Source organism: Cuculus canorus, chromosome 1, assembly GCF_017976375.1.
Source record: "Cuculus canorus isolate bCucCan1 chromosome 1, bCucCan1.pri, whole genome shotgun sequence".
Taxonomy (NCBI): domain Eukaryota; kingdom Metazoa; phylum Chordata; class Aves; order Cuculiformes; family Cuculidae; genus Cuculus; species Cuculus canorus.
Window position 1 is genome coordinate 11098707 of NC_071401.1, and position 12094 is coordinate 11110800.

The 12094-nt window shown below is 40.6% G+C and overlaps 1 protein-coding gene across 5 annotated transcripts in view; it reads left to right on the forward strand.

Moving 5' to 3' along the window:
• The window catches only part of MTMR2 (myotubularin related protein 2), a 68135-nt gene that overhangs the window by 20788 nt on the left and 35253 nt on the right, over positions 1-12094 (forward strand). For 3 of the 5 annotated variants that reach the window (XM_054059730.1, XM_054059735.1, XM_054059745.1), the window contains one exon: positions 1812-1917. In XM_054059730.1, coding sequence (XP_053915705.1) covers positions 1812-1917 — 106 coding nt within the window. Of the gene's footprint in view, positions 1-1811; positions 1918-9154; positions 9389-10233; positions 10376-12094 lie in introns of those variants that run through there. The other 2 variants (XM_054059759.1, XM_054059767.1) reach the window with 2 other exon arrangements.

Here is a 12094-nt window from a genome sequence, read left to right on the forward strand (position 1 = left end):
TCAGCCTTCCTCATCATCTCCAGACAAGGATTCCTCCCTCTCTGTGCCCTGTGTCTGATGATTTATATGGCCACGTAATGAATCCAATCAGCCCTATTGTCCAACAGAATAATCTCCTCATGTTTATTAATAGTTTACTGTCCCAGCAGATCAGCAAATTGAACTATGCATCCTGTGATGCTCATGCAGTGCAATGGAGGTGGCAGGGGCGTGCAGTCTGGGTTGAGAGGAGGGGGAAGAGAGGGGAACGTGAGAAGCAAGTTCAGCAGCAACCTACACTTTGCATCAGTTTTGTTGTAATATGAAACTGTATCAAATTTGGTGTTTATGTGAGGCCTTTTGGTCTGTAAGAACGAGAGTCTTTGCAGATTCAGTTCTTGTTAATTTAGTGTGAGATTCCTGCCTGGGTTGATTCTGGGGCTGTTGCTGTATCAGCAGCATTGTGTGCACAAGTGCCACTGTTCATCCAAAACTACGTGAGTTTACCTGGCAACACTGCAACAGATAAAGTGGAAAGCCGAATGATTAGTCGTTGAACCGTATACAACAAATGCATTCAGTGAAATTGTGCTGTTCAATTGGGTCATCAGTATCATTTATTCCATATAATTTTTAACCCTTCCCAAAGGTTCCATTTCTAAGTTTCTACTTCTTAGGATGAAAGAGCTGCCAATACTCTTTAATCCTCGGAGAGGAAGGACTGACTGCCAGCAAGAGCCCAGTTTTGTAGTCCACGTTTTTAACACTACCTGTGTAATACTTTGCCAAACTCTGATGAATAGCAGTAAAAGCAGAGCATTTTGGCCTTTTGGTGGCTGTTGACAAGCAACAAAACAAGTTTCAGACAATTAACAGATTTCTGGGCCCTTTGGAAGCTCAGATGTAGCTCCTTCTAGATTGTCACGTGTCTAATTATTACAGCTAGTAATGGTAATACTCCTGCAGGTATTCTGCTTTGATGAAGGCTAGACTTGCAAGCTGATCCTTATGAGTGTCTTTATAACCAGCTAAAGCCTTCTGGAGGTCTGTAGGAGTGTGGGAATTAATTGGTCCACGTAGTGTTTGCTGATGTATTGTGGCTTCAGGGAGTAATGTTGTACCATGGAGGATCTTTCTTTACAGTCACCTGGAATTTGTAGAGTATTATTATCAAATGCTCATTTTAAGGAATTGTGGCTTTAAGATAGGTTGCAGCATAAAAATGCTACAAAATAGGTTTATTTTACTTACAGCTATACTAGTGAAGCTGTATAGAAAAAGAAATTCTCTGGTTTGCTTTGTTATTTAGCAAATTGCACTTTGTATTACCAGAGAGGTATGGTGGGAGAGTCATTGTAATTCTCCAGAGGATTGTACTTACACCTGAAGGAGCAAAGTTGTGTGTGATAGAAAGAATTTTTCTTCTGAATTTCTTTTGCCACTGTAAAGTTGTGGTTAGAGTTGTGCTGGCGTGCGTTCAGAGGTCTGTCTGTTTTCATCCCCTTACAGTGCACTAACATCTCCCATCTGAAAGCCTGAAATGGAGGCTCTTGGTTTCTGTGATTTAGGATTTGATTAAGCTTCTGATTGTGATAGTGTTGGCGTGGTCTGAACTAACATTTGGTCATGAATTGTGTAATTCATGGTAGTCTGTAGCAACGGTGAGTAAAATGGGTTCTCTTAAGCCACTGCTGAGGGCTAAGTAACTGAGAGTAGAGAGGGTAGAAATAGTGAAAAATGCCTGATACGACTGTAAGCAAGTGGTGATACTTCGTCGGCTTTTGAGCATTCTTGAACTCGGTTTTGATACGCTGTGGTTTTTCCCTTTATAGCGCTTCCACTTCTCACTCGGACCATTCTGCTCCCACCAAATCTGCTTCTGCTGTATCATCCGACTCTGTCTCAACCTCGGTGGACAACTTCTCTCCAGACTTAAGGGTATGTATGTTTTGTCTTAAAAAAGAAAAAAATATATGTATGGTGGCCTCCTCCAGAGAACTTTTGTTGCTCCTGTGAGTTTGGATGTGTTAAAATGTCTTCAGCTTTCACATTAATGCCAAATTTTATATAGCCAAGGCATGAAAGGGCCCAAAGTCAAACAGGTGAAACAGAAATTGAAGTTTAATCTCTAGTGTAGTATTTCGTTCTTTATAAAGTTTTGTAATCTTCAAAAAGCTGACTCTACAAACCCATACTTGGAAATGAATTTTCAAAGGAACTCCATTTTCTTTTAAGTGCTTTAAGTAAGTGAAATACTCAACCTGCAGTTGTATATCCTTTTATTGTCCTGTTGTGTGTATATATGAGATATTCTCTCTTGAAAACTCCTGCTTGTTTTTAAACACCGAGTCCTTGGAAGTATCTTCTTTCAGAGGGAGATTGCTATCTCCAAGCTGTTAAAATAATCTTCTGTCACAATAAATTGCTCTGACATAAGAAGTTCCAAACAAGACTCTTTTAAGTCTGTTATTAGATTTGTTCATTATAAATCCAAAATTCTTGATCAGTGTCTTAGGAGTTTTGAAAGCTATCTGTAAGTTCCTCTGATGAAACCAATGGGTTTACTGATATACCCTTGCTATTAAAAAAAAAAAAAAAATGCCTGAGTATAAATCTGTCAATATTGGTACATTCTAGTAATGACTTTTAGCATTTCTCAGCTCTGGTTAATCATCTTTGTATAATCTAAACACAGAAAAATGGCATTAAAACCTCTAAATGCAACATTAATTCCTTTGACAACTGCAATGTTTTTAACCTGTGAGTGTTGTCCCAGTAGGCCATGATTAATAACAGAAAGTCCACCTGTTTGTAAGTGACAAGAATGTGAATGTTTCTTTCTAAAGGCATCTTATTAGCCAATATCACGTTAAACTTGAAAATGAATCAATGATTTATGTGTAGTCTGTGTATGTGGAGACAGTTTATGTATAAAATTATAGCTAACAGGTTTTAGTTATGGATACAAAAAGTAATCTTCAGCACATGTCTGGGTGAAGAAGTATTTAATAGGTCTGAAGTTTTTATTCCATGAAGTTGCAGTGTTGAGTTACTCCAGCATACAGTCATTAGGCTGAGGCTAAGTAATTAATTGATACAAATATGCCTAATATTACAAATACTACTACAACTCTAACCATTTATATAATAATATAAAAAAGTAACTTACACGCAAATTTATTTTCTTTACTTCTTTTTTTTTACTGAAGTTTGCATAACTGGGTTTCTTTTTCCAGTTCCTATGCGCAACTCAACTGCCTTTTTACAGTTTTTCAATCCTTGACAACTGCTTTTACCGGTAGAGAATGAAGCAGCGTTTCTTTTCTAGAATTGAGGTTGTCTTTCCTTCCTGGTGGTTAAGTTGGCTTAACATGTTTTCCTTGTAACCCTGATTGCCTCTTGTGACTCTTTCCCTCCTTTTGTCACTTTGTGTGAATTGCCAGCAGTCTGGGCAGGGAGTCCTGCTCCTGGATTTGTCTGGTTTCTCATCCAACAAGGCCTCTGTTCCTCAATCAATAATAATGTCCGCAGAGGAATGTTTGCTTTGTTGCATGATGCTTTTTTCTTTTTCAGGCACAAGTTGTGTATGTATTGTTTACTGAAGGCCAATAGAAGCCCATACTTCTTTTCTGTGCCACAGTTCCTGTAATTTGCAGAGTGATTTTTCACAGCCTGCCCTCTTCTTTTTTTTTTCATTTCGAAGTAAACTGAAGTTCTGAACGGTTGGAAGAAATGCTGCGCCTCTTTTATTTTAGAGTAGTGTCTAAGGAGAGATGGTAAAGCAGAGAATTACTTATTTAAAGGCATTGCAGGCCAAGTGTGAGCATCTGTCTCTGACAGCAAAATGCTTCTTGCTCTTAACCTGCATCAACTCTGTGGGACCTGAATTCAGGCATAAGTCTGCTGTGCTTGCTCTCGCAGGAGGTGCTGTGAGTGGTTGTGATGCAGTTATGTGTAGGCAAAAAAGCTGCTTCTTGCCTTTACTCTTTGCTTCTTGTCAACAGTAAGCAGGCCTGGAGAAATTAGATCCCCGTGCTCCTGCTTGCGTTAGGGTATAGGGAGAAAGGGGCAGTTTCCACCAGTACAGGTTTACTTTAGCTCTTCCATAGGAATTAATGCATTAACCATTTCTCTCTTCATTCCTGAGAGTATTTGATACAGCAGAACAAGCCTGGGAGGTAGGATGGAGATCTGTCTTCTACCTGTGAACAGCTTCTTGTGTCAGTGTTGCCAGTGCAACTGCAGTCTCACAAGCTATCCTCAAATCAACTGCTGTCAGTGCTAGTGAGTTCCTGTTTGCTCTCTGGGCTCTGGGACTTGTTCCTGGAGCCTAGTGCTAGCTCCTAAGTGGAAGATTTATTATGCGTGGTGATTAGCTAATTTCTTTCCAGTCTTGAGCCGAGGAGAACAGACATCCTGTCTCTGGGTCATTCTTTGTCCAATTTTCTCTGGTTGGACTTGATGATCTTTGAGGTCTTTTCCAACCTTAATGATTCAAATCTCTGTCATATGACAGTTCTGTAAGAGACTTTTCAAGGTTCTGATTGTTCTTACTATTTTCTTTGATCTTCCCAACATGTGGACTTGCCTTTGATACTGCAGACGAGGTCATACCATTAACTGATAGAGTAGCATGAGAGTGTCCTCTGTTCTAGCCCTTTCTTCATACTCCTGAGTGTCTTGTGCAGCTTTGATTGGCACAAGACAGCACAAACTTCTGAGTCTTAACAGGTACTGAGATTTGAACTAAGTGCATTATTTCTTCTGAGGACAAAAAGAAGTCCCACGTTGTTCCTGGAAAATGCAAGAGAATAGGCCCTGAAGTGGGAACTAATGTGTATTGTGGTATGGGAGACAAGTGCCTTGATACATGGTGTTCTCACAGGAAGGTGTTACATCAGTTTGCTTTAAAAGACTTAAAATAAGCTTTTCGAGATTTTGAAGTGGATCTGCCAATTATGGGACTATGCTTTTGGTGTGTATTTAAATTTTCCTTGCTAGAATGAATTGCTATGTGGATCCATCTTCACTCCTACCTCTACTTGGTCTCTGCCTCTGTGTGTGCATTGACTCAAATTTAGAAATTAAATTTCTGCGATGATGGAAAAACACTTTGTGATAGCTACAATTAGCACTCTCCTTTTCTGTGGGGAATTTTTAGAAGAATAGTAGGCGTCTATCAGGAAGAGAGAACAAGGGGCAGGACCCACATCGTTTCTTGCAGTCTGTGCCTGCAGTTTTCTTTTGGAGTGCAATTAACACTCTGTGTGTGTGCGCACGCATGTGTGCAGTGAGGTAAATGAGACAACCACTGGGGATTCCTACTGAATGCATGCACAGTATTTTTCCTAACTCTTTCTCCAAAGTATTTAAAAATAACCTTTAGGAAGGTGGGAGGTTTTTTCAAGGTATTTTGAGCATTTCAGTATTTGGAATCAAGATTGAATTGCCTTTCCACTACAGTTTATAGAATTTTCACTTCATAAACTAACTCTGAATAACTTTTGGCTGCTTCAGTTTTCTTCTTTTTTTTTTCCCTGTGAAGCTAAGAAATACCAACTCCAACAGAAAAGCAACAAAGCACTATTAGGTTCTCCCCTCTACCCCCTTCCTGATCTCAAATCTGAAACTTTGTATAATTGATTTAGGGAATGTATTTTTGAGGGAATTTTTAGCAAATAGACTGCCATATGTTTTAACATAAGTTATAGATCAGGCAAGAACAGAATTGAAGTAGTTGGAAGTGAAAATGAGCTGCAAATTCCTAGATACTTTGTAATTTGGGATCAGATTTTTTAAAACATCTTAGAGCAAACATTGCCAAAGGGATTGAGTTGGATAAATATTTCTTGCAGATCTGGAAACTTGGTGACAGTGAGATACTTGCTCCTAAGTCCGACAGGTGGTATTTTCTCCTGTGCTTATGGGCAGATATTTCCGTGCAGTTTATAGTACTTAAGTCTTCTTGCTTGCTAGTGCTTTAGCTTTTATCAGTGGGAACTTTTATTTTGAGTTAGCCGTTGATTTATAGGAGAATGTCTGAAGTTAACCATGCTCAAAGCTTTGGAGCAGCTGTTATAAAAGGGTTGGATCCCTTCCATCTGCAGTTGGGAAGCAGTGGGTGAGCCTGCTGCAACTTCCCTTAAGAAAGGTAGCATTGCCTGGAAATTTGTTAAGGTCCACTGTGTTTGGTTTTGGATTGTATACAGTAAAAACTTGAACCAGAGGATGGAAACTCAAACATTTGCTTTCTTGTGTTGCTTCTTGCTTCTAGTCCATTCTATGGACAGAGGAAGCCAGTACAGCAGACCCATGCATCACCTGCTTAGTTGTGCAGCACTGAGAAACAGAGATTCAGATCTTTGTTGCGTTGCTGTTTATGACCACTAAACCATTCTCCTCTTTGAGGACAACAGTAAGATCCACAGTTCCTGATGACCCTCTGCGGTCCAGCAAAGTATTGTATAAACACATGCCCCATCCTCTGTGATTGTTTGCTCCCTCCATAATAATTTTTTCCTTTATTATACAAGGAATTAGTGGATTTGCAGTGGGTTTATATATGAAGATGATCAAAGGGCTGGAGCACCTCCCATACGAGGACAAACTGACAGAGTTGGGGTTGTCCACCCTGGAGAAGAGAAGACTCTGGGGAGACCTTATAGCAACCTTCCAGTACCTGAAGGGGGCCCACAAGGAAGCTGGGGAGGGACTTCTTACCAGGGCAAGTAGTGACAGGATGAGGGGGAGTGGCTTTGTATTGTGAGAGGGAATGGCTTTGTATTGGAAGGGGGTAAATTTAGATTAGACATACGGAAGAGATTCTTCATGATGAGGGTGGTGAGACACTGGAGCAGGTTGCCCCAGGGAAGTTGTGACTGCCCCATCCCTGGAGGTGTTCAAGGCCAGGCTGGATGGGGCCTTGAGCAGCCTGATCTAGTGGGAGGTGTCCGTGCCTATGGCAGTGGGGGTGGAACTGGATGATCTTTAAGGTCCCTTCCAACCCAAACCACTGATTTTATGAGATGCAAGAGCATTACCGTAGCATGCACAGGACCTGAAGGTTAGAAAAGTGAAGAAACAGAGCTGCTTGCCTAACCTTGATTCGTTATCCATTGTGTGTATGGTTGGAGACTGTAGACAAGCCCAGGTGTTTTATTTTGTAAGATACATAACTGATGCATGACAAAAGATAGATGAAGGAGCCTTCTCCATCCGACATGGTAAGTGGATGCCATTATTTTCTACTTAGGTTTTCTGGATTAAATCTGTTTAAGCAAGTCTACATTCAGGCTAGCTAACCACAATTGCTTTGCAGGTGGTGGAAAGGAATAAGTAATTTATGATCTGATTTATCTGCCTTAAGGAGATGCCAATGCTAGGTGAGAATATCATGTAGCTGAGCTAGAGAAGTCCTTGCTGCAGGATGTTGTGAGCATTATTTGAGGGGCAGCAACTGGTTTCTCAGAGTGAAGAGCTTTAGCTGTGCTCCTTTAAAGGTGTAGTTTTGTCTCCTTTGAAAACCTGCTGTGTTTCTCCTCTGACTATGAAGAAAGTTCAGGGTAACTTGTCCAGATGTAGACCTCTAAAATTGAGGTAAATCCTGTCCCTCAGGTGGTGTTGGGCAGGATTAACTGAAGTGTCAGTCACTGACTTTGCCACCTTTGTGTTACTTTATTCTAGTTTTAGTGCAAAGTGGCTTAGACTAGTTTTATGTTGAACATATTTATCGATAGTAGAAAAACATATTGAAGAAATATGTGATTTTTTTTTCCCCGCCCTCCCCTTGCTGTAAATCACTTGAACAAGCCACAGTGAGCTTTTCCATTTCTATCTCCCTGCCAACGCAGGAAGTGTGTCAGGCTCTGGTTATGTGTAACACATGTTCAACAAGAGCTGAGTCTAGAGGGCGGCATAAGTTTTTAAACTTTAAGTACTCATTTAAGCAATGTTTTTTACTTTCGCATTTAAGGGACTTTTTGGTTAGTGAGTGATGCTAGTTTGGAAGCACTAAATCATGACAAAGCCTCTGCCAGAGTACCTCTCTGAAGATTCTCTGCCTGACCAGTCAGCTCACTTAGTGATGTATGGGGATAAGTATTCCTGTTTTAGACTGGCCCTTGACTCTTTGCATGGGTCTGCCTGTAAGAAGACTAGTTATAGCAAATGCAGAAATGTCCTCCGTGATGTGAACTTGCCTTCCCAGTGCACGGGTCTGTGACTGCTGTTGAATTACAGACCACATCACGCAAGCCACCAGATGGTGAAGATAGTTGACCTGTGGTCACAAATTACTTCAGTAGGTGTGAATTGGTGATACAGCAGTGAAATTAAATAAGCAGTTCATATTATTACTGTCACTCAGTGAAAACTTGACCATATGTATTTCTCTGTGTTGTCACTTTGGGCTTGGTTGTATTCTGACGCGAGGCGCATCTGACACTTTTTACAGGTGTACAGGAGTAGAAGCTATGCGGGCAATAGTAGTCCTTATCTGGTCTGTGGGTAGTGTTTCCACAGGTCTCTTTGCACACAGGGCTGCAATCAAGACCAAATCCAAGAATGAGTGATGTTTTACATTACCAAAGGTATCAAGTAGAGAGATGTAAAGAGCAGCAGAGAAGAAACAGGAAAATCTTGCAAGGCAAAAATATTTTAACTGTATCAAAACTCTGATTTTGGCTGTGAGTTGCGTGTTTGTGTCTGTGGGAAACTGTCTTCCTTTCTTGTTTGGTGCATTAAGCTAAGCTGTCAATGAGAAAAGGCACAAAAGACTGGTTCTGGAGCATGAATGATGCCCTTGTCCATGAGTGTGGTCATTCCAGGACAGCCCATGAGTGACTGGAATTTAGCCCTTGTTGTTGCCATGTTTTTCTAGGGCTCCAGTTTCCAGGACTGTAAATGCTGTATATTTCATGAGAATTACAATCTTTTTCTTTTTATACTGTCCTGAAAGATGGAAAATTTTGGTCCCCTCCTAGCACTTCTCCCCACTAAGTCCTTTCTGCACCTCCCCCTATCAATGAAAGGAAAATACAAGAGTAGCCAACCTCTGGGCTGCAAAATATTGATTTCATGCAAATTAGATGGGGAAAAGCCAGATGCAGTCAGTTTCCTGTCTCCTTTTCATGGAAGTAATACTCCCTAAGTGCTCATCTAGTTACAGAAGAGAGCAAAGACTGCAAGCCTTGCTTTTCTTATATAGAGGTACCTGAATGTTGAATATGAAGTAATGCACAGTGAAGGAAATCTCTGGAAGCGTTTATGATTGCCATCTATTAGGAATGGAAAACTAAGGAGAATAAGCAAATGGCCTTCAGATGTTCCTCAAAATTATTTTCTTCCTAATTGACTGCTGTGTCGCCTAGCTGCAAAGTGCAAGAACTCTCCTTTTGCTGCGTAAAACTGGGTAAGACGTAGCTTTTGTTCTCCTGTTCCTTGCCCCCCCAACCCATTATAGTTTCCTAGGTGGAAACCCAAATCAAGCAGGAATGAACAAGCATGGTATTTAAAAGAAGCACGTGGATTTGTGACAGCATGTAGTACCTGCCAAGATGTGATTTTCTGTAGCTGTTTTTGCGTTGAATGAAACGTATTTGTTCCCCTCTGTAAGATTGTTTACTCATTGTAATTACTTGTATTTTGAATCCTTATCTTACATATCGCTAAACTCCAAAGTGGAATTCTTGGTAACAGAGACACTTTTCTGTGATTTAGTTGGTAGAATATAGGACTCTCTTTAGTCAAAGTGTTTTTCTGTTGCTTAAGACTGATGGTGAACTTCACTTTCCTTGAAAATTTTAATCTGTTTTCCCATATAAATTGTTTGCTAAACAAAATACAGTGAAAATAAAGAAAGGATAGATTCAGGCGTGCGTGCTGTACAAAGTTTTTGAGCGGTGGGGGAGAACAGGGCTGTTGTCGTTTGAGACGTATGTGGAACACTTGGCACTGAAGAGGGTTCTGTATTAAAAAATGTTGGACTTGTCTGAATAGATCTTATCTACAACCTTCTGTGCCAGGGAGCGTTGCTGTGTTGAGCCAATGACGACTTTCTGTCAGAGCCTAATGAGAGAATTGTCTTGAGGCACCAAACCATACCAACTTGGAAGAGACAAGCCAGCCATGGTTGAACAAGTGGCCCTCAACAATATGTTCCTTTGAGCTTCTGAGCCTTGCCTTGTACTTGTGCAGCAAAGGCCCAGGAGGTTCACTGGCCCAGAGAGGTTGTTCTTCACTGCTGGACACTCGGGCAGCAAACCTCAGGGAAACACTGCATGGTAGCTCCTTCCTCCACGGAAGAGTTCCTTTATATTACCCTGGTGACTGTATTACTTTTTTTTTTTTTTTAAATACACGAATCTTCAGCTTCTTCGTAAAGATTTCCAAGACAGTGGTAAGTAAGCAAGTGATTTCTCAAGCCTTTTTATACTTTCTCAAAATATATACAGGAGTTAGAGATCCCAGTTTGCCATTTGGGTTTTTTTAGTTGTGTCAGTGGTTTTTTGAGACTAGGAAAGCATAGTTAAAAGGCAGTTGCAGTGTACATTGTGTCTAATTATTGTCTTTAGAGTAGTGTAATAGATGATCTGTTGTCAGAACACTTTATTGATAACTTAAATGCCTCTTGTGTTATTTTTAACCCAGCTAGGAAGCCGCCTTTGGCTGAGTGCTCTCTTAGGAGCTGAATGTGCTTGAAGTGGTCTTTGGATGGTATATTCAATTCTCTTGTGTACTGTTCTGAAATAATCCACATGTCCACGGTATTTTGTCTTTTCTCCTTCAAACTTCTAATATACCAAAAGAATAAGACACAAAGCATTTCTCCGCAATTAATATTGTGCTGGTCTGAATGTTTCTAACATAGTTTTTCAACATATCTGGACATAATCTTCAGAAAAGTCCCCGTGCCTCAGTCATGTAGAAATGCTGCTATTCTTTCCCGTAGTCATTCTGCTGTGTTATTCTTAATGAATCAAAAATAATCAACACAGACCATTTACTTGCTCAATTTATGTTTCGTTACATTTCCAGTAGAATGCATAGCACATAACTCTTCTCAAACTACACTTCAAATAGCCATAAATGGCAGCTGAAAATCTCTCCAAAGAAGTAGTGTTTGGAATCTCCAGGAGGATTTGTCAAGTAAGCACGGCTACTGTTTTGCAGTTCTTCTAATTGAGCAGTGACAGAACAGAAGCAATCAAGCAGCAAAATGCTGGGAAAATAGTGTCCTTTTTGCTGTAGTAAGAAATGTTTCCTTTAGAAAAGGAGCCAATGAACTTATGAAATATTATCCTAAATAAGCATACTGGTCTTGGTTCTGCAGATATTTGTGTCGGTTTTGCAGCTTCTGTCAATGTCAGCTGGACAGACTCAGACCTTCGTTATTTTTTTTCTGAGGTGAATGGAGAGAGCTTCTGTATCTGTTTTGTTCAAAGGTTTTTACACCATCATTGGGGTAACGATAAACCTTGATATGGCTGTCCTTTGTTGGTTAACTTCTAAGGCAACAGCCATGAAAGAGGAAAGGGATGGAGTGGGAGGGCGATTAATGGGAAGAAGTAGCTGAACACGGTCTGAGACCACCAGAAGACATTTGAAAGGAGAAAAACATTGGTTACATAATTGTATATGTTTTACTCTTGATTTACAAAGAAAACAAATAAATTAAAAAATCAAGTATGTAAAAATAATCCTGTGGCTACACCTTTGCAGAAAGGCTGGCTTTCCTCATGTGGCTCTGTGAGACAACAGAAAAAAGCCAGCTCTGACCCAAAAGCTGTCTCTGATAATTCAACCAATAAGACCTATCCTACAGGCTTTGAAGTCATGCCTGTTTTAATGAAGTTCCTGCAATTTTGGGATCTGGCCTGGCTCATCTGCTGCTGCCTCTCTGCACAGAGTAAGTTTGGACCTCTCTGCAAAGTCCAGGTTGTGACTACTCAGTTCTATCAAGATGCCCAGGAGAATGGGTGCTGCTCTGCTGCCACAGTGAAGCACTGCAGATGGGATTCGCCCTACCAGGTCTGCATTGGAGTGAGTTACTCTAGTTCTCAGCCTCCGGTTGGAAGAAAGGCACTCATTCTGAAGGTGAATCTCTTGGGTGTCCTTT